The sequence below is a fragment of the Gracilinanus agilis genome, chromosome 5, assembly GCF_016433145.1.
Source record: "Gracilinanus agilis isolate LMUSP501 chromosome 5, AgileGrace, whole genome shotgun sequence".
Taxonomy (NCBI): Eukaryota; Metazoa; Chordata; class Mammalia; order Didelphimorphia; family Didelphidae; genus Gracilinanus; species Gracilinanus agilis.
In genome coordinates this window covers 75409145-75434946 of record NC_058134.1, presented here as the reverse complement: position 1 = coordinate 75434946, position 25802 = coordinate 75409145, and the positions used below count along the sequence as shown (strand labels likewise).

Here is a 25802-nt window from a genome sequence, read left to right as displayed (position 1 = left end):
AAAATGTACCTGAGGAACTTATTCAACCAGTAAACATTCATCCTTCTTACAAAGTGAATGGGAAAGACATGGCAGCCAGAGGTAACACTGGTTTAGAACATGAGCTCATTTAAGAAACATTAAGAATAAGGAATATGTAAGACCACAGTTTCATTGGCAACATCACCTCTCCAAACAGTAACAATATTTGAGGATAAGTCACACTTCCTGTGAATCTTATGTAAATCTTAGTTTGTTTATAGTATGTGGTGTAACTAATCCAAGCCTATATATCCTTAATGAAAATACTTGTAAAGGGAAAATTCAGCTTTGTGCAAGCTATTTTCTATGATATACTGCCTTTTTAAAATAATCAATTGACAGGTATAGAAAAACATGATCTTGCTCTGTTTTTTCTTTTTAATTAAAAAATGCATTTGATTTAGTAGTTTCAATAATGATATAAATGTAGTCCTGAAGTCTCTCGTCAAACAAGATGTTCAACCCATATGTTGAAATGATACACTGATGACTGACGTATCCACAGAGGTAACTTGGCTCAGTGTTCTGAGAAAGACTGACATCAAGTGAAACTTTAAGCAAAAAAGACATCTGCTCACCTATTGTTTTCTCCAGGACCATGCAGTCTAAAATTATGTCAGATTATCCATTCACTTTTTTCCATATTTTGATTATTGGCCACTCACATGATTTTTTTATATTTCTCTTTTCTGGTGTTTGATTGATTTAACTTCACATATAGAAGAATTTTATATATATATACTTTTCCATCTTGTTGTCCAAGCCTGAAAAAAATGCACATATTTGGGGGGGGTGTCATGTTCATTTACACTTTTTGGTGAATGTTAATTTGCCTTTACTAACAAGACTTTTGAAAGCTAGTCCTAGAGGTGACTGGAATTATTTAAGTAATTTTAAAGTGGAAGTTTTTCATGCTATCTAAAACAGAAAGAATAATTTGATGTGTCATAAACAATCCTGATTTCAGAAAGTTAGAAAAGATGTTACTCATAAAGTTTACTCTCTTGACTCATTGTCTGCAGGAGATACGCTTTGAGTTTTTTTTGTAGCAATGCCATTCATCTAGTAGGAACTCAAAAAAGGTGTCGATTTGACATAACTTACAAATGGATTATCCCCTTTCTTTCACCTCATCCTCTTCTCTTCCGTGTCACCAGTTACCTTTTGGACACTTTGAACTAGGAATATGAAAAGCAGAAGTCTGAAGATACATTGTGGGAAGATGGTGGTGTAGGCCATGAATATTCTTCTCCATCCTAATATTCCCAATAACAACCAAAAGTAACACCACAGAATCAATGCTAAAAGAAAGGAAAACAGACCAGAGTCTGGAGTAAAGTTGAACAAGCAAGGACAACTAGGGAGGAATGTTTCCGACATCCCTGGCCTTAATCCCACTACTGCAGGCCCTTGGGGCAGGAACAGAGCAAACAACTTGGAATCAACAAGACTTCCCCTGAGATTAGGACCTGAAACTATCACCTTGTTTCCTGAGATCAAGAGCTTACATCCGGCAGGATGTAAAGTTGGCAGGTGGAGAGTCCTGGGAATAGCTGTGTTGATGGTGGTTTTTTTCTCAGAAGACCACCCCTGACCAGCAGTTGGAGATTGATGGAGTAGATACCAGACAATCCATTGATGCCAGACCTTAATGGCAGGACATCAAACCTCACTGCTAACAGGTGAGGGACTTTGGAGACCTGAGAATGAGGTTTGGATCGCTACTCTGTCCAAGGCCACAGCCATGATAGTGGAAGAGGAGGGAGGAAGTATTTTGTACTAGTGAAGTATGGTTGCTGAGAAATTGGGAACCTTTTAACTGAGATCACTCCCATTAGAGTTGGATCCCTGGTTGTTGCCACGATGGCCTGTCTGCTTGCATTTGCTGTGTTGTCCACAGATTCTGTTTGGACCTAAGATCAGTAAAGGATTGGGCCTTGAACAGGAAACCGAGGAATTACTTAGGACTATAAATACTGAAATAACTAAATAAAACCCAGGAAAAAACAACCTCGTCAAATCCTGAAACTTGAGGAGACATAGACCTTAAGAGCATTGGGAGTGCAGCAAAAAAGCAATAATTAAGTCTATTGACCTGGCTGCTGAGAAGAGAAGAGAAGAGAAGAGAAGAGAAGAGAAGAGAAGAGAAGAGAAGAGAAGAGAGCTACCAAAGGAGAAAGAACCAACCTATTGATAGCTACTATGAGGACAAAAAAGACCTTGGTGCAAACTCAGGGGACAATAAAGTAAAAATACCTACTTCCAAAACAGCAAAGAAATAAAACAAATGGCTACAAGCTCAAAAAGAGCTTTTGGAAAAGTTCTAAAGAGACTCAAAACCCAAAAGTGAAAGATTGAGCAATCCAGGAAAATAAAGAAAATTATGAAAGAAAAATCACCTGAATAGAAAATATGATCCATAAACTCAAGAAAGAAAATAAGCTATTAAGAACTAGAATGAGACAAGGGGAAGCAAATAATTTCCTGAGACAACAAACAAGAAATAAGAAATAAAAATAAAAAGAATGAAAGAATAGAATCTGAAACATCACAAAAGCAAATGACTTGGAAAATAGATCAAGGAGAGACAATATAAGAATAGTTAGACTCCTAGAAAGTTATGAGTAAAAACAAAACAAAATGCACCACACCAACGAATCATCAAGAAAATCTTCCCAGAAATTGTAGAATCAGATGGTAAAATAGAAATTGAAAGAATTCACCAATCATCCCAAAGTGACAGAAAGATGAAAATGTGAACAGGAACATCATTGCTACAGTCTGTAACTCCCAGGTTGTGGAAAAAAAATACTACAAGAAATAAGAACAAAATAATTTAAATATTGGACACCTTGAACTAGATGTCTCATAGGCATTTCAAACTCAATATGTCTTCTTGTCTTTCCTTCCCCATTCTCCTTATATCTAAACTTCCTTATATCTGTTTCATAAACAGATCAGGAGGACATCTCTATTGTAGGTTTTCATTAAGTTTGAGAAGTATACTACTACAGTATCAATGGATGGGGATGGATTTCTTTTCACTCCGAATTTAAAAAAAAATAGTGGCATAAAGCATTTCATTGAATCATTAATAAGAATTGCCATTTGCCATTAAAAAGGAAATATATATCATTTCCTCATGGAGAAAAAAATTCAACTACCCAGTCTCTAGTGAGAAGCAAAGTATCTTGCATAGTCTCCTCACAGGACAATAATGAAATAGTTCTGTTTGAGATTTTAGTTCTGACTGTTGTTATTTAATGGTTTATTACTGTAACTTAAAGACTAGTTGGACGCTAAAGTCCCTTCTCCTTCTAGCTCTAAATTTTTCCAAGGGAGAGAAAAGATGTTTTTTCCAAAACCTGAATCTGCTGCATCTACAACTGAGAAAATGGTGATATCACTTTATCTCTTAGCAGCGATTTGTGTTTACAGTAGTTCTGTTTTATCTCTTAATAAAGTTTAATAACAAATTTAATGAAACCACCAGGAAAGGGTCTATAATAACCAAGGAGAAAATGATAAGTGCTTAATTGCTTTTAGAGCATTTTCTTAATTTTCCTGACTTTGTTTTACTTTGGCATTTGCTCCAACTTGATGTCTCTTCTTTTTAACTCAAATTTTCTTTAAACAAGATTCATCAAAAGATCTAAAACAAAGCTGTGTGCCCCTCCACCAATTTTTCTTAGAAATTAAAAGATAATTGTATCTTTTGTTAAATATTTATTCGGTTGACTATTGATGTCTTCATTTAAATCTACCTTTTGAGATGCTAATTAGAAATGATGGGGGAAGGAGGCTTTCCTGTGAAAATGTTAAAGTAGAGGTTTCTCTTTTCAAAGCATATCTATTAGAATAGGGCAGTAGTTTCTCTAAATTGCAAACAGTGAATGCTATTTTTTTTCTTCTGTCTTTTTAACATGGTTTTCTGAAATGAGGAAACCTTGCTATCAACTTTAAGAAAGTATCAAATTGCTGAGTTACAAGGTGCACTGGGGTAATGTATTTGTTTAACAAACTTGAGTCTCCACTGCTGTCTCCTGGGAAAATAAATTTTTGTATTGCACAAGGCTGCTAATCTCCTTAATGTATGCACACATTTGCAATAGATGGGAGTAGTTGTTCTTTAGGGTCCTGGGAATGTTGGTTTAATAAATTGTTTTCATTTCTTCATGGAATCTTGGAACTAAACAGTAAAATTCTCCCTAGTTTTTTTTTTTATTTTTTATTTCTTTAAATCAGAAGACTTGAATATTGTTTAATTTACTTTTCAGCAAAGCTGCCACTTGTATTCTGCAATTAAAAAAACCTAATAAAACAAATCCTCTTTTTACAATTTAAACCTTATTGAGTCTAATGCACTTGCACTGCAAGTTTATTATTCTCCTGCAGCTTGACGTGCCTCCAATTGTAATTGTGTTGACCCTTCAGTGCAGTAAATCTCCCCAGTGCTTATCAAACTGGGAGAGATAAGTCTACAATTCGGAACTTCATTAAATATCTCATTTATATTAAACAGATGATAGCTTCTAACAGAAATAATCATTTTTACTGACTATGCAACCTCTCTCAATTGTGTCCTCATCTGCCTGGAATGCCATGAATCCTCTCTCTTTCCTCCCTCCTCCAAGGTCTGGCAATAAGCCAGCATCAAAATGTCATAAGATGTTAGTCCATTGGGGTGGCTTCAAAGACCCTGTTGTGAGTATTGCATTTAAGAGTACTTTGTTACCTCCTGGAGGAGTTTTAAAAGGCTTTAATAGCCTGAATTCTGTTGACATGCTAGAACCACAAATTGTATGAATTATAAGAGGCAGCTGTTTAAATGAACATGTAGCATGCTATTTTAGTTCACCATAGTGCAAACTGACTCTTCTCCCTGAAATTTAGAATATTCTCTAAATTGGAGAAGTCTTGTTATGGTAAATGGCCCTTCAAGTTCTTGTATTTTACTTGCAGTAGTACACTGAAGTTTGCCCCTTGCTTTCGCAAGCCATATCTTCTTAGATTCTTCACATCAACTCTGTGAAGTAGATGCGATTGTATGTCACGAACCTCCTTTTATAAATAAGAACATTGAGGCTGAGTGGCTTACTAAGATTCCTAGAGTCACATGGAAAAATAAGTTTATTACTGGGACGCCAATTCATGTCTTCTGGATCCAAGGCTAAATGTTTTTCTCACTACACCAGGCTGCATCTCTTTCCTTCTTGGTATTCAACTGACCTCCAAAAAATTAACTTTTCAAGAATAAGATGAGAGGGTGTATGAAGCTGGGTTCCTGGAAAGAATATCTTAGGGTTTGTGTACTCTACTTCTTCAGTAGCTGTCTTCAAAGTCTTTTTGCTGCCAACAAAACAAAACAAAACAAAAATCTAGTAAGATCTTTGGTTACATTAAGAGCAGAATTATATCCCAAAGAATGGTCTCAATTTGCATTTGCTTTAGCAATAAGCTGCTTGCTCTCTCTGTAAAAGGGGTTATGTGTACTAATTCACACTTTAAATATTCATGAAATAGCATTTAATCTGAATGACAACTATACTAAACTAGAGTTTGTATAGTTATTCACACTTCAAATATTCACCAAATTGCATTTAATCTGAATGTCACCCATACTAAACTAGAAAAAAGCATGTTTATATTATTGTTGTGATAAGTTAACTTGTGGGATATTTTTCAAAAATTATCCCGTAGAAATTTTTGGTCTATGTAGTATTAAGCGAGAATACTCATAGTTTTAAGGGTTAATCATGGGAAAACTGCCTGAGAAGCCATTATAAAATTATAAAAACAGTCTAGCCCATGCCAGTTTTCATTATAAAGGATCTTGCCCAAAGGACAATCTCTCTCTCTCTCTCTCTCTCTCTCTCTCTCTCTCTCTCTCTCTCTCTCTCTCTCTCTCTCTCTCTCTCATATCTTTACTTTCCACCTTTTAATCAATATTATGTATTGGTTCTAAGGCAGAAGAGAGGCAAGTGCTAGGCAATTAGGGTTAAGCCACTTGTCCAAGATGCCACGGTTAGGAAGTATCTAAGTCCAAATCTGAACCTAGGATCTCCTATCCCTTGACCAGGCTTTCTATCCATTGAACTACCTAATTGGTTGCCTCCCAGACAATCTCTTCAAGAAATCTGAACTAATTTAATAAGCTTCAATACAAGATGAAAATAAACCTTATCATTTTTATAATAAATATTGATATTTAAATATAAAATTTTAATAATTTAACATTATAAATGCAAACAAAATAATTTAATAACTATTTATATTTAAATATGAAATTTATAATAAAATTTATATTAAAATATAAAATTAAAGCTATGTATATAGATTCACATATGTATGTTCATATATACTTCTTCTACCAGTGCTGAAATCTGACAGGACTTCACAAGTTCGATAATATTAAGTGGCATACAGCTGGTTGTTAAACAGAGCTATCATTCCAAATTATAGTGGTCCAGAGTGACAAATTCTAGTTCATTTGGTAACCAGCCATGTACAAGCCTTGGACCAGTTGTTGTGGTTCTCCCCTACCCGAATGCTGATAAATGGATCTTTAATTCTCTTCTCTTTCTTTGTAGGTGAAGTCACCTGGGAGCCCCTCTGGGCCAGAGCTGCCTATTGAAACTGTGCTGGATGACAGGGAAAGAAGAATTTCCCACTCGCTCTACAGTGGGATTGAGAGTCTTGATGAATCTCCCACAAGAAATGCTGCACTCAGTAGAATAATGGGTGAGTCATAGAAAACTCTTATTTACCACAATTTAGTTTTTTGCCCTTTCATCTTTATTTTTGTTCCCTAAAGGTTTATTAATAGAAAACTCAGAAGACACATGTGTAACAGGAGAGACATAGCTGCTGTTTTTTTAAGTAATGCCCACCTTTCTAACTATGATTGAAAATTGAGCTTCCCTGTAAGCATTTAAGAAAAGCTAATGTGAAGAAAGCAAATCAATAAATTGATTTTGTTAAGTGAGTTTTAAATCCCCAACTAGGTGAGGAAAAATGATGGGATGATTTTAAAATATTTTCCAGCAACTGAAGTGTTCTTAATAGGTTTGGAATGGCTAAAGAAGCATTGTTCAAAATAAAAATTCAGCAGACAATGCCAGGAAGGACTGATAAGTTGTATTGGAACATTTTAAAGCTTTATCTAAAGAGGGACAATATAGTTTAATAGTAATTGTCATCAGGTTTGTGCTTAACGGGATGTTTTTCTATTTCATTGTATTTATATATTTTTTCCTTCATGACACTAGTTTTCAAATTGTACACCTAATTTTCTGCATCCTTTGTTTGGATTCAGCACCATACTGTCTGTATGGCCCCCAGTGGGTAATGAGGTTATTAGCACTTCCTCTGCAGCAATTCAGTTTCTCACTAACAGATCCAGTTAATAAAGACTTGCCTTGCCATCAGAGTGGTTGGATTTACTGAGTTGCTCATCATGGGATTAGCTTGTGAGAGTTTTCAGATTTAAAACACATGAAGCTGTTTGATTAAAATAGTACCTGATATAAACCACTTTTATGGCTGGAATGTTTTGCAAACTCTAATCTAAAGAATAGCTTTTAAGCTCAACTCTTTCAGTTCATGCATATAGAATTTGAGGGTTTTTGATGGAATTTGGTGAAAACAAGGATAAATTTCATTTATTCTGTAGACACTTATTTAGTGCCTACCATGTCCAAAGGCCCTCTTGGGGGCATATGGAAATGAATACATTTTAGTCCTTGCTCTCTAGGAGCTTACAGTCTTACAAAGAGAGATAGGACATGGACACAAATAATTATACTGCCTTTTAGCATGGATTTCCCTTAGGAAACCTTTTAGCATCTGAGGCTCCCAAATCCCTATTTTCTTATCTCATAACAAATATAATTTCGTTCTCTATCTCTGTTGTTCCTTGACAAATAGTTTCTTCTTTTGCCTTTTGAAATGGTGCCGTACAATGAGGTTAAAAAAATTTTAATAGTTTTGTGTCCTTTCACTATTATTGGATTTTTTATACTAACTTGATATTGATGTTAATTATGTTGTTAAAAATTGTTCATGTTAAAACTATTTTCTTTTGAAGGAAGATCTGCCCCTGAAAGAGAGAGAGAGAGAGAAAGAGAGAGAGAGAGAGAGAGAGAGAGAGAGAGAGAGAGAGAGAGAGAGAGAGAATGTCTGTGTGTCTGTGTATACAAAGTGATATACTGTAATTTCCCCTTTATTATAGGAACATAGGATTTGCCATACTGGATCAGGCCATTGGTCCATCAGTTCCGGTAACCTGCATCCTGCTTCCAATCCCTGATGCTTCAGAGGAAGGCGAAAAATAAAACCCAATTTATTCTTCTAGTGGCATTTTGCAATGCTGTACATAGGGTTTGGGGTTTCCTTCCTTTTCTCTTGGACTATTGCCCAGACTTTATCAGTTGTGGCTTCATCGGTCCTTTCTCATTTTGTCCAGTACTTAATGTTCCTATCCCTGACTCTCATGTCTGTAATGAACTTTTCTAAAAATTCAGATATGTCCTATGGCAAAAGTCCTCCTACCTATATTTGTACTGTGTAATAATGTATGCTACCCATTGTTTCTTTAAAAAAGTTGACAGTAAAATCCCCTCCCCCCCCCTTTTCTCCTAGGTTGAAGAAATGTTTGTGTTTTCATATTCAGCAAAACTGGCATTAAGAAGTTTTGATATTTTCTAAGGCCAGTTTTTAAAGAGATTAGATTGAAGATTAGAAGCATACTTTGCTTTATCATGTTTATACCTTTTTATTACCTTTTTGTTGGAAACTTGGAGTTATTTCAGTCTTTTGTCAATGCCTATGCTGTGTCAAATGCTTTATGATACCTTTGCCATTCAAATGCACAGTGCTTACCATAACCTCTATTGGAAACATTAGAGTAGAATAATACTTTTATTTTATAATATAATATACAAGCAGGAATTATAAATCACGAAACTATGAAAACAAAGAAAGCCAGTGTCTGAATAGAATTTTTAAATATACCTCCTCCCTAGACAGAGGCATTACTTTTTGTTTCTTACTAAGGATTGTTTCATTCATTGCAAATTATCCCAAGTGCCAGACACAGTCTCTGTTCCATACCAGGTATTTCATAATTACTTGTTGGTTGAATGGAACTCTTGGAAGTTATTCGACAGCTAGATTTTACTTGGACAATGGTTCTGTCCTGCAGTGGTGCTATTTTTTTTGTGGCCATATCTCAATTGCATTACATTTAAAATTTAATTGACTCTTATCACAAGTTTAATCAGTTTAAGAGAGAAATGGGAAATCTTTTTTAATTGAACATTTTCCATGGCTTGTCATTTGATAGTAACCTAAAATTTCTCAAAAAAAGATTGTGCCTCTATATACAAACAACCAGTTTTTCAAATGAATCCATAAACAAATATGTAACTATGAGAAGAATTAGAGAACACCAGATTAGGGTTATACAACTGGAAATGACTTTAGAAATCAGTTAGCCCTTTACCTTCATTTTTTAGTTGAGGACCAAAGAATTAGTTAACTTACCCAATCTCTTCTAATTTAGATATAGAAAAAATTTGGTCAATTCTTGAGGCAAATCATGTTTATTATTAATACTGATCCTTCTTATTGCCAAAGCTGCCTAGGAAGACAAGACTACTCTTCTTGTTTAGTAAATAATATCTAAAAGTGTCTGGATGGGAAAGTGGATCTCTATAACCTTTTCCAATTTTTATGATTCCATCCAACTTGTATATATTTTTAGAACCACTTCCATAGCTTTCTTAAATGTTGTTTAGTATCCTAGCCAAAGAACTATATAGCATCTAGAACTTTAATGGACTTTAGAGAGGTCACTTAATATAATCCTTTATTTCATAGATAAGGAAGCCCAGGGCCAGAGAAGCCAAGTGACCTCATTATCTCAGGTTGACCCTAGAATAAGTAACAAAATCAAGATCCAAATACAGAATCTTGGCTTCTTAGTCCAGGGATATTTCCACAAGTTTTCTCAAGGAAAGTCATAATTAGCATTCCAATCATATCCTAAATGTAGGAGAAGTAAGTAGCTCTATCCATCTCTCTTTAGGTTAATAATTGCTAACACAGTGTTGATCTCTTCTAAAATGGATACAAATGTAAGCTAAGTTGTTAGCCAGAAAAATAAGAAAGAAGAAAGTTTTATGTTTGATGCATCCAAGCATTAGTAAACAACAGGTGCTTTAATTGCATGAACCATAAATCAAGTTTTGGATGATTAGAGCAGTTTATACTAACAACAATTCTCTGAGGTCCAGTAAGCTATAGAATGCTGGAATTTTGGTAACTTATTTATTTCAAAAATGACTTTCTGTTCAACACAAAAAATAATTTGTACTGTTCAATTAATAATTCATTTTGTTAGTAACTATAAATACATAATTATGGTGAATTTGAAAAGTAATTTTCTTCTATATAGTTTCATATGGTAAATGATGGAAATATAAAAGGAGATTTATGTTCTTATTTGTTTTTTGAGATGTGATTAAAAATCAAAGACAACTTAAGAGATGTTACATTTTAGCTCAGCTTTTATTATGTACAATATTGTTTTCTATGTAAATTATTTACAGTGAATAAACATTTAGGAGAACATAATTTTGTAATTCTTTATTTCACTTGTACTCCAAATGAAATTGGTAAACTATAATCTAAAAATCTGTGTGGTTTGTGATGATTAATAGTTTTGTGAGACATTATTCATCATTTAAAAAGCACCTAAGGCAACTACTGATAGATTTCATTCCTATAGCAAAATTTAACTTAAAAAATACTTCATAAATTCACAAATTTATATTTTCCCATAATTTTACTTTAACTGTATTGCTTTTTCTTTTGTGTGTGTGTGTGTGTGTGTGCTAGCACTTGTTTGCTTAAATCTGTTGTTATAAAAAGTACTGAAAAAAACCCTCTATTTCAGCAGTCAGATGAACCAGGATGATGAGGTGAAACCATTACATTAATCATTCAATGAATATCAAACATATCTTATGTATCTTCTATTCATAAAACACCAAGGATAGAAATACAAAGAAGGAAACAATCTCTACTTATAACAGTTATATTTTCGAAGAGGAAAAAAATTTCTGTATGTATATTTGTACATATATGTAGTTTTACATGTTAAATAAATATAAAGTGAATAAATTCAATATAGACCAAGTATTTACATAAATGTGATATAATTTGGAAGAAATGGGAAAGGTTTTGTCTAGGAGATGACACTTTTATTGCCTCTCAAAGGAAGAGAAGATCTCTTTGAACCAGAATTCAATAGAGTATTCCAAGAGTAAGGAATGCAATAGGGATAGGAAGGAGATAGAATGACCTGTATATGAAGAAAGAAAGAGTTTTTGATTGTTTCATATGGTGTGAGAGGGAGAATAATTTTCAACGTAGTTCAAATATTAGATTGTATCTAGATTGTTTGGGTCTAAATAAAGCAGATTATATTTGATCTTACAAAAAAAGGGTAAAAAGGAAGCCACTGGACTTGTCTGAGTAGAAGGATCACATAATTATATAACTATATCTTCCCTTATGAAAAATGAGAGACAGAGAGAGAGAGAAACAGAGAGAGAGAGACAGAGACACTGACTTGAGACAGCAACTATAATTAGAAGGCTAGTACAATTTTATGAAAATAAGCTGAGGAACCTGAGATAATGTTAAGATTGTAAAAGTGGGAACCTGGAAAAAGGGTAATGCCTTTGACAGAAATAGTGAAGTTTTTTTTTTTTTAAAGAGGAATTGATTTAGGAAGAAAGATAATGAGTTCTGTTTTCAATGTATTGTATTTAAATGTCTTGAGGACATTGAATATGAAATGTTCAATAGACTATTGTTGATAGGGTACATTGTGAATAGATTTATTGTGTCATCTGCTTAGAGATCATTGTTAAACCCTTGGGATCTAATTTTAATGATGTTTCCAAGAAGTAGCATAGAACATGGTAATCTAGTTCCTGTGAAGCTTTAATAAAAATAGATGATTAGATAAACTGTTTATAATTGCTTTCATTTTAATACTATGCATTTTTTAAGTATTTAGACACAGACACAGACACAGACAGAGAAGTTCAGTGTCCTTGGGGAAAAGTTAAGAATCTTTGGAATAGAGAAAGAGGAAAAGAAACTCTGGGACAGAACCTTGGAGAACACTCAGAGCTGCAGATCCTGATGTGGATAATGAATTAGCAAAGGTGACTGAATAGTAGTGGTCAGACAGGTACTAAGTGAACCAGAAGAGAATAGTGTCACAAATTCTAAGAAGTGAGAAAGTATTCAAGGGAAGAGGATAGTCATCAGTGTCAAATGCAGCTGATAAACTGAGAATGATTAATATTGAGTAAAGCCCATAATACCTGTCATTTCAGAGATCACTGATGATTTTGTTAAGAATAGGTACTATTGAATATTGAAGTAAAAATCCAGATTTAACTGAGTTCCAGAAATGAGTGAAATGAGAAACGGAGACAATGAATTCAGATAGTTGTTCCAGGAGTTTGGTTAAGAAAGAGAGGAGGAAGATAGAACAATAGCTTGAGTGAAAACTTCTAGTGAAGTTTTTTTTTTTTTAAGGATAAATGCAATTTTGGCATGTTTGAAGGCAGTTAACCGGAAAATGTTGAATATTTGAAAGCAAGCTGAAGAGATGTGATCTAATGGAGAAGGTGGGAGAAATTAGGATCAAATGCTCAGGAAATAAGAAAGAAGTAAAAAGTGCAAACTGGTTTTAAGATGAAGAAAATGGAGACGCTTGCATCCAGTGACTTCAGTATTCTCAGTAAAGAAAGAGATATTTATGTTAAAGTAAGAGGGAATCAGGAAGCAGTAAAATGACTGCCTTGCTACAATGAGGGCTCAGTTGAGGTTGGATAATATCAATTTGTAATGTTTATTACATATAAGGATTACATGCTTTGTAAGGATTAGTTGAAAGAATTAGTTGTCTAGTTTGAAGAAGTGATGGGGATGTGTTTGCTTCTTCAGATATGTGAAGTGGATATCATATAGATGATGGATTAGAATTAGTTTGCTTGATGCTTCTGTAGAATTAAGCACAAAAATTGATGTTACTGTTATAGTCTTAAAGGGTCACCTTTATGCTTCAATATAGTATCTAAGAAGTACTTTAATGGTGTCTATTGAGAAATATCTGCCTATAATCTACTATTAGTCTTATAGAGGAGCCAATTACCTATTCTTCAATGGAGCCCTCAGCACAAAAAATATTTAAGCATTCAAGTTCTTTGAGAGATATAAACATTCCTTTCTGTAGATAGATATTTTTATTTCCAAAGAACCTTCTTACTGTCTTTCCAAGCCCTTGTTCTGTACTTATTTTCAGAACAGAAGATTAGAGATTTTTTTCTCCCATTCCTGTTGGAACTGGCTGGAATGATCATATGTAACATATTAACAGGCTAAGGTTTTTATTGCATAGTGACATTGCTCTCATCTTGGAATCAGAACTGAGTTCAGTACCCTCGTTTTGACATTTATTTGCTTTGTGATCAGTAACAAGTACCTTAACTCTGAACACTGGAGTTTCCCTATTCATAAAATCTGGACAGTAATACTCCCAGGTTAACTGGGAGAAAATATTTTATTAGCCTTTCAACATAATTTATGAATGGATAGGGACTGGATTTAAAAAATATTTCATTGGTACATAGGACTCAGAAGTGGGGAAATTAATATACGAGTATAGATTAACATTTTTTGTGTTGTCCCTAACTCAGGTGTCATGCTTATAGCCTAATGTGGTCCCGGCCAATTTAAAAGGAAATTGAAAAATTAAAAAAAAAAAGTACAATGTAGAAAATGTTAATTTGTGGTTGTCTAAGTCCATATGGGGCCCAAAGGGATTTGTAGCCTGGGACATTTCAATATTCAGTGACTTGATTATGGTCACACTGTGTGTATGTATCAGTTTGAGCTTATAAATGTGAATTATTAATATTCAAAAGAAAAGAAGGGGTGAGAGATTGATTTTTCTGATTTCATCTATAATTTTCCTGGAAAACGTATACTGAAATCTCAGCATGTTTTTTTCTCCCTGTTAGTCAATATAACTTGGTACCACTCGAAGGTATTTATTTCATCATCCTCAGCACTGATAGTCAATGCTCATTCTTTTTTTTTTTTAATTTTATTTTCCCAATTACATGAAATCATAAATTTCTACATATGTTTCTTTAAGTCATAAAGTTCAAATTGTCTCCCTCCTTTCCTTCTCTCCTCTTGGAGATGGTAAGCAATTTGTCTGTGTTTTACATGTATCATCAGGCATAACATGTTTCCATATTGTTCATTGTTGCAAGAGAATACTCGTAAAGCCAATGCTCCCCAAATAAAAACACAAATAAACCAAAGCCAAAAATAATATATATTGATCTGCTTTCAGATGCCAGTAGTTCTTCCTCTGTAGATGGATAGTATTTCCTGTTATAAGTCCTTCAGAGTTGTTCTGAATCATTGTATTGCCAAGTGTAACCAAGTCTTTCATAGTTTATAATTCCACAGAATTGCTGTTAACTGTGTACAGTGTTCTCCTGATTCGGCTTATTTACTCTGCATCAATTCATGAACTGCAAAAGTAAGGTCACCTCGTGCATTGAACACAGTAGGAACTTAATAAACGTTGGTGAATACATGAATATGATATAAAGGAATATCTTGGTTTTTATCAAAGTGAAGCTTCGTACATTAGGTTTTGTTTGTACTTTAAAACTGTTCTAATACTTTGCCCCAGAAAAGTGGATTTGGAATGCCACTCAGAGATTATTGTTCAGATGACATGCTAGACAAAGATGAGAATAATTTGAATTGGTATACATTTTTCAGAGGAAAAGAAGTTATTCATGAAATATATAGATAATTTTAGGGCAGACACTTGTCTGTTCATCTTAGGGACAGAATAAACTCAAAAAACAACAACTATTCTTACTTAGATTTTTACAAAGCAAAGAATTTCAGAACTGTAAATTAATCTGAACAGACATTTAAATAATAATAGAAATGAATTAGCTTTCTAAAAATAGTTTCTCTGTAGAATTAGGATTAGATTTAATTCTACCTCACAGGGTTATTTTGAGATTCAAATCCCATAATAATTATTAACAGCAGCAACGACATCTAATATTAAATAATACCTTAAAGTGTGCAAAAGATTTTATAAATGTTTTCTGGTTTCAACCTCCCAACAATCCTGGGAGATAGGTACTACTATTATATCCATTTTACAGATGAAATAACTGAAGCAGACAGAAGTTGTGATTTCCTAAGGGTCAGAGAGGTAGCAAGTGTCTAAGGCTGGATTTGAAGTCAGATCCTCCTGACTCTAGATTCAGTGCTTTATCCACTCTACCACTTAGCTGCCTGTGCCAAGTATTTTGCAAAAATTAAAAAGCTGTATAAGTGTCAGATATTAATATTATGAATCCTTTCCTATTTCTAATTCTCTTGTTTAAACTATTATTCTTTCTTATTCTTGCCCTTGGACTCTGAGCCAAAATGCCAATTAGTTAAGATAATTTGAGTCAATTTAAAGACAACATTCTAGTTCTTCTCAAGGCATAACTTTTTTTTTTAAAAGTGAAAATTATTCCAAGAATAGGGTACTACTTGGCAAACAACTCATCACTGTCAGAATGCCTGTCATTTGTGTTAACAGGCCATTCTTTACCCAGCTATAATTTCTTTGATGGAAAGGTTAATGTTTAGACTATTAATGTACTCATTTCCAAACATAAAACCTACAAGACTGTTAACTCTTAGGTTCACGTAGGAAAAGATCCATGAAGCCATATTCAACCTTAAATGTTACTTCATACAATGAAATCTGCAACATCATATAATTATTCTTTTTAGATACTTCTTGCTGTAATGAATCCAATTTTTCCCATGAATCACTAGTAGTATTTTTCCCAAACATTGAGCACAATAATTTGCTAGTTTCTTTTTCTTGTTCTTTGGCAAATTGAATTGAAGTTGCCCCATAATTTTCATTCTCCACTCGCCTTTTCCTTTCCTTTCCCAACATGCTTGACTTCAAGTACACATGCAGTCTATTACTTTTAAAGTTAGCTGAGACTGGGAGCAACACTAGTGATTCCTGAATTCTTTGACCTGAGCATAGAGATAGATTCTTCCCTCAAGACTTTGACTTTATATCACTCTGAGCCTAATGCTTCCCACCCCAACCATTGCCTCTCCTTTTTCTCCAAAGTACATGAGTGGTAGATTTTTAATATGGTTGATTTAAGGAACTGAAGTGCTTGGGATGTGTGAGGGAGTATAATAGTATGGGGAATCCAAAGGATAGGAAAATGGTAGGATATAATTTTCATGGAAGGGAATCAGAAAGGAAGCCCAGCTTCCTATTCCCTTCCTTCATTTTAAGTAACACGTAAATAATTTATATCTAGAAATACCTTGTTACATGAGATTTTTAGTGATATAGAATTTGTTGTTGCCACATTAGTAATGCCACATTTCTTTGGGGCATTGCAATACCTTTATTTCTTAGAGTTCTTCTTAGTAGACATGTTTGTCATAGAAACCTAATGCTTAAAATAGCTATCAAATTCAACATATGTTAGAAATGTGAATTCTTTAACTAACACTGTTGGCCATCCAACCTCCTTTTGAGAACACTTGAGTGATGTAGAACTCAAACAACTTTTAGCAACTACTCCTTCTGCTTTGGGAATTGTCAAGAAGCTTTTCCTTATATTAATCTGAAATCTGCCTCCATCTAACTTTTATTCTCTAGTCCAAGTTGTGCCCCGAAGGGTTCAACAAGCAAGTATAATGCCTTTTCCATGGAACAGTATTTTAAATCTTGAAGATAACTGTCATTTTCTTTTTTAGTCTTCTCTTTATTAAACTCAAATTTTTTTAGTTTCAGGTACTCTCACCTTCCAGGTCACTCTCTTCTAATGATATTTTGGGTGGCACATTTTCTTAGCAAATCAAAAATAAGCCGTCTAATTATAAGTTTAGAGAAGGTTGGATTTAAGTATTTGAAGAAAAGTATCTACATTGAAATAAAACTCAAAATATTGAAGTAACAAATAAATAATAGATTTTAAAAATTCAATATTGAAATATACTTTTTTAGCAAAATAAATCTTTTGATTAATCCAAGACATAGTTCTGTAATATTTGCAAATCTCTTAGCAAAAGGACATGTTTCAAGATAGAAGGGGTACGCAATATTACCAGTGGTAGGTCCATCGCATGTGACTCCCACACAGGTCTTCCCCAAATTCCAGGTATAATTCAAAACCTAATATCTAAGCACAAATGGGAAAACATGAGATCATGTGAGGAAGTGACCTAACTTATGAATTGACCATTTTCCAGAAGAGGAAACTGAAGCCTTGAGACAACATGAAGTAATTAGTAACAGAAATAGAACTAAAAAGCCACATAGCAACTTTAGGGAAAAAAAATAAAAACCAAAAACAAATCCTTCCCTCATGATCATATTTCCTCATTTTGCATTTTTAAAAGAGAAACTCATAGAATTAGTAGAAATATTAATGCTTTTAAATTTATTGTTTGGTGATGTTCCTATTAGCTAAATTACATTTTTGCATTTTAAAAATTTCTATTAAAGAAAGATTTCTGAGAGACAGATAAGCATTTTCAAGAATTTATGTCTCTCATGACTGCTACTTAATGAAAATTTCCTAGTCTCATAATTTTGATGACCTATGAAAAAGTTGCAAAATATTTCTGATATATTATTTTAACTACAAATCATTATGCTTGCTAAATAAATTCATTCGAAGGGGTTAAGTTTTTACTATATGATGACAAGAATCTATTTTCTTGTGTATCCAGTGGTGGTTATTTTTCTTCTTCTATAAAAAAGATGTATGTGAAGACTTAACCATATTTTAAATTTTATGTTCTATCAGGCTGATTAGATGCTTGGCAACTTTGATACTTAAATTTTTAAAAAAGAAAACCACCTTATGATATTCTGGTCTATATCTATTCTTTATCATTCTTTTTTTCATTGTTCAGGTAAATACCAGCTGTCCCCAACAGTGAACATGCCCCAAGATGACACTGTTATCATAGAAGATGACAGACTGCCAGTACTCCCTCCTCATCTCTCAGACCAATCATCCTCCAGCTCCCATGATGATGTGGGATTTGCAACAACAGATGCTGGAGCATGGGCTAAAGCCACAATTAGTGATTCAGCAGACTGGTAAGATCACAGTTCCAGGCTTGAAAACAATGGCTAATTGCAATTACATTTTCTTGTACTTTTTAAATGGTTGATCACAGTGCATATTTAATCACAGAATTTTTTTTAAGAGCAGTATTCAGCCTTCACTATTTTCACACCCTTAATTATCACCCTTTTAATAAAAGAAACTTTTCATGTAAACTTATTGATTTTTATTAGCCTTTCAACGGGCATTCTAAACAATTTAAGGGGAAAATTCATTTGTTTTTATGGTTTGCCAATGGCTGTTAAGTACTAACTATCATATGCAGCTTTGGTAATTTCATTAAGCATTTTAAAATGTAATTTAGCCACATAAGCCTCTTCCCCTCCCCTGCCTTGACTCTCAAGATTTTTTGAATAAAAGTATGAAGGCATTATGGATAAAATTAATAATCCTGATGCTTAAGCTTCAGAGAACAGATTTTCTTACTAAAATTTCCTTTGTAGGTTGTGATTCTACTCTTTATGTTTATTGTTTATGCTAAATCCATTGATTCTTTGGGCAGTGTTTTATTAATTTGTTTTCTTTTGTCTGTGAAACGAAAATAGTGCTTGATGTTATTGAGCAGATATGTAGTGTTTGAATGTGGAATTGTACACTAATTTGCAAGTCTAGTAATTATATACATCAATAAGCAAAATAAAAGGTCCCTTCGAGGGACCCCCCTCCTTAGGATGTAGTGATAATTAACACCAACAGTATGAAGTATTAGAGTAGAATGTTCTCATTGCCCTGTCTCTAGGGTCTTTTAGGAGTGCATCAGCAAAATCCTATTTAAATGGTTGTAGCATCACTCCTTTTATTTGTTCCAATCTGCCATTTCCTTTAGGGAAAAAAAAAATCTCTCTTTCTAACTCTCCTTTTCTTTCCCTTTCCCTCTCTTTCTCCTAGTTGTCTCTCTCCTTCATCTTTCTCCCCTCTACTTTGTGTTAATAATCCAAACTTGATTCCTAAGGAATTGATGTTACTAGTTCTGAACATTATTTTCATGAGCTTAGAAGGTACATTTGTCTCCCTCTACATGTTTCTCTGTTGATGCTGCAGCTGTTCTTGGAATAAATTTTTTTTCCTGTTATTTGGTCTTTGAGAAGTCCATCTGTAGCTTTAAGGAATGGGGGTGGGGAAAGGACACAAATGAAGTTCTCCAGTAGAAAATATGAGAATTTTCAAATCAAACCACACTCAAGACTGAATGATAATAGCTTATCTCTGAATGAATTTTTCAGTTGGCTGTAGTGGGAAAAACCACTGTACAAAATAAAATGCATTTGAAATCTGCAAGTGCTGTTACATTGACTGTTGTAGTTCATGTGTCTTTCTGAAAACAGAAACAACAGCAATGATTACAGGGCTTAAGCATTCCCAGTATTCATCTTGGGGGCAGAATATTTCAATCTCCACCTTTACATAGAATTACCGAGGTCTTTCGGTAAAGCGTTCATCGTAGGGGCAGCTTACTGTAGTGCCTCTGATGTAGTGTCTGGGAAAATAAATAAATAAAGCTCAGGAATAGATTGTTGAATTCATTTCCTGCTGCTAATGGAGGGAGAGAGTCTTGGAAAATGGAGATGCCTTGTGTGATTTTTGCTAGAAGGAGCATAGGGTAACGTTAAGAATATGGAAGGAGGGTTATCCAAACAATAATGGCAGCTGTTCTGAATCACAGCAGAAAATGTAAGCTTTTCCAGCCTGACAATATCTCTCTAATCCTTGATGAAAATGTTATGAAAACAAAAGGGCAATAAGACAGGATTAATAACTGGAATTTTAATAACATTAAGGGTCAAAATACGGTTACATTCTTTAAAGAGTCCATTGTTGTTCTAGCAGTCTTACTTGTTAAGCATGTTGATGTATCGCCCACTGCATACATTAATTTAATGGGTTATATTGATAGGAGCCCACTAATGATGGTGCAGTTTAGAGACCTTCACGTTTTAGTTATTTTTAGTAACTCATCTAAGCTCATTTTATTTTTTAAAAACTATTTCTGTGATTCATTTGCAAAATGTAGAAGGCTGACTATGTCAAATGCATATGTCCAATTAAAAGTTTAAGTTTACTGATGAGCAAAGTATGCTTTTCTCAATCCATTAATTAATTTATAGCACATTAACGATAATGTTGCTGATAAAAATGATGGCATAACGTGCCTCTAATCTTAGTGACAACATAATTTCCAAGGAAATAAAAATAATTTAAAATTACCCAAATGAGTCACTAATTTTTGGAGCTTGACTCTCTGTCAACAGTTATCTTTTGCTCCCTTTTAGATTTTCAGGTTCTCCACAGTTCAGAGAAAAAGCTAAGAATGAGAGGCACATGCTGAAGGGTGGAAAAGCTCAGCAAAATGAACAAAGGCATTCTATATTTGTTCTAGTTACCATCATCAGCAATATTCTTCCCTGGGCTTGCTCTTGAAAATAGATAGCTTATAGTTTGTCTGTCATTTCTAGGTGACAACTTTATTCAACTTGGGCATCTGTCATCAAAGGAACTCAAGAGTTCTTTGCAATTTTTTTTTTGATGCTTCTCTACATACATTATGTATTGTTTTTGGAATTTAAGATAGCTAGTAGTTCGACCCCACAGATGCTCAGGCACCCTGAAGGCAGTCACTGATTATATCTTTTCAATCAAATGTCCTCTTAACTTCTGAATAAGATAAAAACTAATCTCAAATTGTTGGCTAAAGCTACATTACTAGGCTGTGAGACCTTTACGTGGTCCACATTTTATTTCTCAAGAGTCCCTAAAAAATTAGAAAAGTGAAGTTTAATTTTTAAATGAGAATAAAGGCATGTTCTATAAAATAAAATTTCTTAGTGTGTTATGAAAAAGGGAGAATGATGATGGGAGAAAAGAAGGGAAAAGGAAGGGAAGTGGAAGGGAAGGAAGGAAGCCAGGGTAGTCCTCAAAACCCCAGTGGGGAAATTAACCCAAGTCCTTCAGAGCTGAACAAAACCAGCCTAGATGATAGGGATATTAATAAGCTGGATTTATTTAGGTTTGGAAAGAAAGGTCTGGGAAGGCTATGAGTTAGTTCTCCAGCAGTTAGTCAGGACCAAAGTTCTCCTTGGTTCCAGGGGAAAAAGCACCAAAACCTGTGCCTCTTTCTTCTTTTTCTCTACATTCTCAGACACCTCCCACAAAGGAAGTAGGAGGTGTCTGAGGAAGTTATGGTGGAGAGTCCTGGGAGATGTAGTCTCCCAGGGTTCATAAGGGATTTAAACTGCATATTCCCCCCTATAATCCCTTGGGAGATCAGTCTCCCCAAAGGATCATAACAAACAAAAATAAATTCATAATCATAAAAAAATAAAGGGTATATATACATCATACAAGGGGAAATGGCAACAATTTTTACAACAAAAGAAAATCAAATACTTGGTACTTTTTACAAAAAAAAATCTAGGGACAGTCCCCCCTTTTTTTTCACAATTATATATATATATATATAACAAATACATTTAAACAGAACAAATGCATTTAAACAGAACAAATGAATTTAACAAAACAAATGAATTTTCCACAAGATAAATGAATTTTTACAAGACAAATTAATTTTTAACCCCCCCAAAGTTTAATTTTGTGCATTTGGTTTTCCTCAGGGTCTCCTGGTGCATCATGTGGTCTCCACAGGCATCTCCATCTGGATTCCAGGAGACAGCAAATCTCTTTCACTAAAATAACCTAGACTTTTCCTATGAAATAAAAACATATTAGAAAGACCAATGAATATGGTCATGTCATTGCTTTGCTCAAAAATAACCTGGGGCTACAGATTGTCTATGGAGCAAAGTTTAAATGCTTTTGCCATTCAGTTGCATAACATCTTCATTTTCTAATATTATCTCACATTACCCTTGTACCAAGCTCTCACCAATCTGGACTAATCTCTATCTCCTAAAGAAATGTACGGGGGCAGCTGGGTAGCTCAGTGAGAATCAGACCTAGAGACGGGAGGTTCTAGGTTCAAATCCGGCCTCAAGACACTTCCCAGCTGTGTGACCCTGGGCAAGTCACTTGACACCCCCATTGCCTACCCTTACCACTCTTCCACCTAGGAGCCAATACACAGAAGTTAAGAGCTTAAAAATAAAGAAAGAAAGAAAGAAATGTCCCTTGTGCTTTCCTTCCTTGGAGCTTGGCTCACTTTTTTTTTTTTTCATTATTCCTTGAATCTGTTCCTGTAGTCTTCTACCTATTTTATATCTCCCATTATATAGCTTGCACTCTACTACCTTCATGTGTCTTCCTCTGCTTTAAAGACAGTTTCCTTCCTAATCCTCACATGGCACTTTATCATGCTGTGTTTTGTGGCATGAATTCCATGAAGGATTGATCTTGTTTTCTTTGAATCATTCTTTATGTCTAGCAGACATCCCTTGCACATTGTAGGTAAATGAGCAAATATTTCTGATTTTGGTATTGAATTTTACTTGTTCAGTAAAGGTATAATATGTTATGAGCATGAGATAAGATAATTAGAGGCTGATAACAGTGGAGCCCCACTGGCAAATTAAATTATTTATCATGGAACAGTGGAGCCAGCACTGACTGGAGTGAGAGAATCTGGATTCAAATTCCAAGCCTGACACTACATATGGGACTATGAGCCACTCACTTAATTTTCTTTGTCCTCCAGTTTCCTGTTTTTTTACAATGAGGTTAGACTAAATGATCCTTTAAGGTTCTTTCCACCTCTAGATGTATGAGAATCTTCTTCAGTGCCTGTTGTGTTCTGGGCACATGTATTCTGAGGATAAAAACAAATAAAGAAGTCGCTAGATTTGGGGACTCGTATGTTCACATGAGTAAATAAGATTATGCATGTATATAAATGTACACACACACATTTGATTCATGTAGTTTTGGATCAGGGTACTAAGATCTCTTGAAGAAGGAGATAAACTGAAAGCCTCAAATGGAGTCTAGGCTTTGGTGTATTTAGGAGAGGTTGATGAAAAGACTATTTCAGACATGATAAGGATATCATCATAAAAGCCAAGTACATAGCCACATGTTTCATAGCTGGATGCTTCATTTTAATTATATTTTATCTGGCAAATATGCTATGGCAAACCCAGTGATAGTCCTTTCCACTCCTGGAATTCCATCTAGAATGAACCTCCTAAGGAGAGAATTAGGTCTGTAACACTATTTTTCTTAAAGAAGAACCGTATACCCTCACCAAGAATCTTTAACTAATCTCTCTCTATATATATATATTACCCCTTTAAGAAAAAAATTAAGAAGAAAGGGAAAATGCTCTGAAGACATTCCTTTAGTTTTAGGTTTTAGTTTGTTAGGGATTATTATTTAGTAACTTGTTGACTCTACATTTCAGAATTTGGGGAGGTTTTCCTATTCCATAGTTGTATATTTTATCCCAGAGTATGGCTTGCATTTTAAATCCTGTTAGGATGTGGCAGAGATGACTTTCAGTCATTATTGAATCATAGGACAATCAATCAATCAATAAGCATTGACTCACTGACTATATCATAATTGGTACTTACTATATATACCTACCACAAAGAATGTGCCTGCCATTTTGTCTCCCTCAAGGATCTTATTTCATAATGGGGAAGACAAAATGTAAATAGCTAGGCATGTACAAGAAACACACAGAAGAAGGTCCTAGCAACTTGGATTACCAAGAAGTGATATACAATCAGAGAAAAGGTGAGGAAAAGGAACAGCCAGAAAGAGCTACTCTGAATGACATTTTCTTTCCAGTTTTCTCTAAAACAGTAATTGTTTGGTGTAATTGATGGTAAAAAGTTGGCTTTGGTTTTCACCTCAGCCACAAAATATCTGTGTGGCTCTGGGCAAGTGACAAACTCTCAATGCCCAAGTCAAGTCTCTAGAACCAGAAAAAATTTCAGGAAAGACACCTGTATCTTTTGACCAGTGAAATCACATATCCTTTCCCCAATTTTTCTCTTTGTCTCCAGCATGGTGTCAAACATTATTAAAGACTAATGTATTGAATTTAAACTAAACTTGTTCAAAGAATAGACATATATTTACTTTATATGGGACCTAGTCTTATGAAACCATTTTTATTTTATTTTATTTTATTTTTTGCTCTCCTAGTTCTTTGAGTCCAGATGCTGATCCAGTTCTTGCTTTTCAACGAGAAGGATTTGGACGTCAGAGTATGTCAGAAAAACGCACAAAACAATTTTCAGATGCCAGTCAATTGGATTTCGTTAAAACACGAAAATCAAAAAGCATGGATTTAGGTAGTGAGTACAATCTCCATGAATCTCTATCTGAATGTGGTTTAGATGCTCTCAAGATAAAAGTCTTGTGTCAAGCACATGTATGTGTCTATTTACTCTGGGAGAGGAAGAGGGAATGCATATGAGATGTGATGATTTGGCACAAATTTGTATTTCTGTGAGTGTATGATAACCATATTACTCACAAGTGGCATATTTACATAACAGGCAATATGCTAATGTATATATGTTTGCTTATGGGAAAAGAAACAAACACATGTGCATTCATGCTACATTCGTGTATTTCTGGGGAGAAATGAATTTAGAATTAACACTGATTCAACTGTTTTAAAAAAAACATTTTGTTGATGGATCATAGAGTTGAAGGCAGGGGAGGTGAGTCTTGAAAGTTAAGAGAAAAAAGGGGTTTGGAGAGGAACCATTATCTCAATCCATGTCTAGAAATTGGTTACTTTATGATATCTGCTTCTCATTGCTCTTCTTTAAGCTTAATTTTTTAGAAATTCATGTCCTGCTAATCAAGGGATTTAATAAGACTAAAGTAATGGCTTGAGAGATAATAATTGGGAGAAATTCTTTTTAAGTCACTGAGAAGAGGAAAAAAAACCCTTCAATTGTTCAATCATATATTAATCAGGTAGCATCTCTTCAAAATCTGCACCCTCTAAAATAGGGAGTGGAACCATTTTAGTAAAAAAAAAAAAATCTATCTATAAACGTGGGTGATTTAAAAAAATAAAAACCTTTGTTAATCAGCTGTATCTCATGGATGCTGTTCTTTGGTGGCTGTTTATACTTCAAAACTAAAAGCATTAATTCATCACATGCCTACCAGAAGTAAAAATCTGGCGATGACTTGCCTTGGCTAATTATGATATGCTAACATGTAAATAACACATGTGCCTGGGATGTGAAATGACTAACAAGTTGTTTGGTGAGCTGCTTTTTTGGATTTAAGGATTTTTTGCTTGATGTTATGTATTTGCATGAAATGTGACCTAAGACATGCCACCTAACTGAGCAGACCTTTGGAATGGTTGAAGCATGTGGAGGTGGGCACTAACTGGGCTAACCATTATACATTTACCTTTTAACAGTAGCTGACGAGACTAAACTCAGTACTGTGGATGACCAGAAAACAGGTAAGAATGGACAGTAAGGCTGTTGCCATAGAAACCCTGGTCCAAGACACTTACCACAATTATAGATCTGCCAATCAAATTGCATGAAAACATGT

The 25802-nt window shown here is 34.3% G+C and overlaps 1 protein-coding gene across 11 annotated transcripts in view; it reads left to right on the top strand.

The window, feature by feature from the left end:
• The window catches only part of PARD3 (par-3 family cell polarity regulator), a 756723-nt gene that overhangs the window by 475152 nt on the left and 255769 nt on the right, over positions 1-25802 (top strand). For 4 of the 11 annotated variants that reach the window (XM_044677682.1, XM_044677681.1, XM_044677683.1 and 1 more), the window contains 4 exons: positions 6612-6762; positions 18100-18289; positions 24417-24478; positions 25663-25707. In XM_044677682.1, coding sequence (XP_044533617.1) covers positions 6612-6762; positions 18100-18289; positions 24417-24478; positions 25663-25707 — 448 coding nt within the window. Of the gene's footprint in view, positions 1-6611; positions 6767-8295; positions 8301-18099; positions 18290-24416; positions 24569-25662; positions 25708-25802 lie in introns of all 11 variants that reach the window. The other 7 variants (XM_044677678.1, XM_044677676.1, XM_044677685.1 and 4 more) reach the window with 4 other exon arrangements.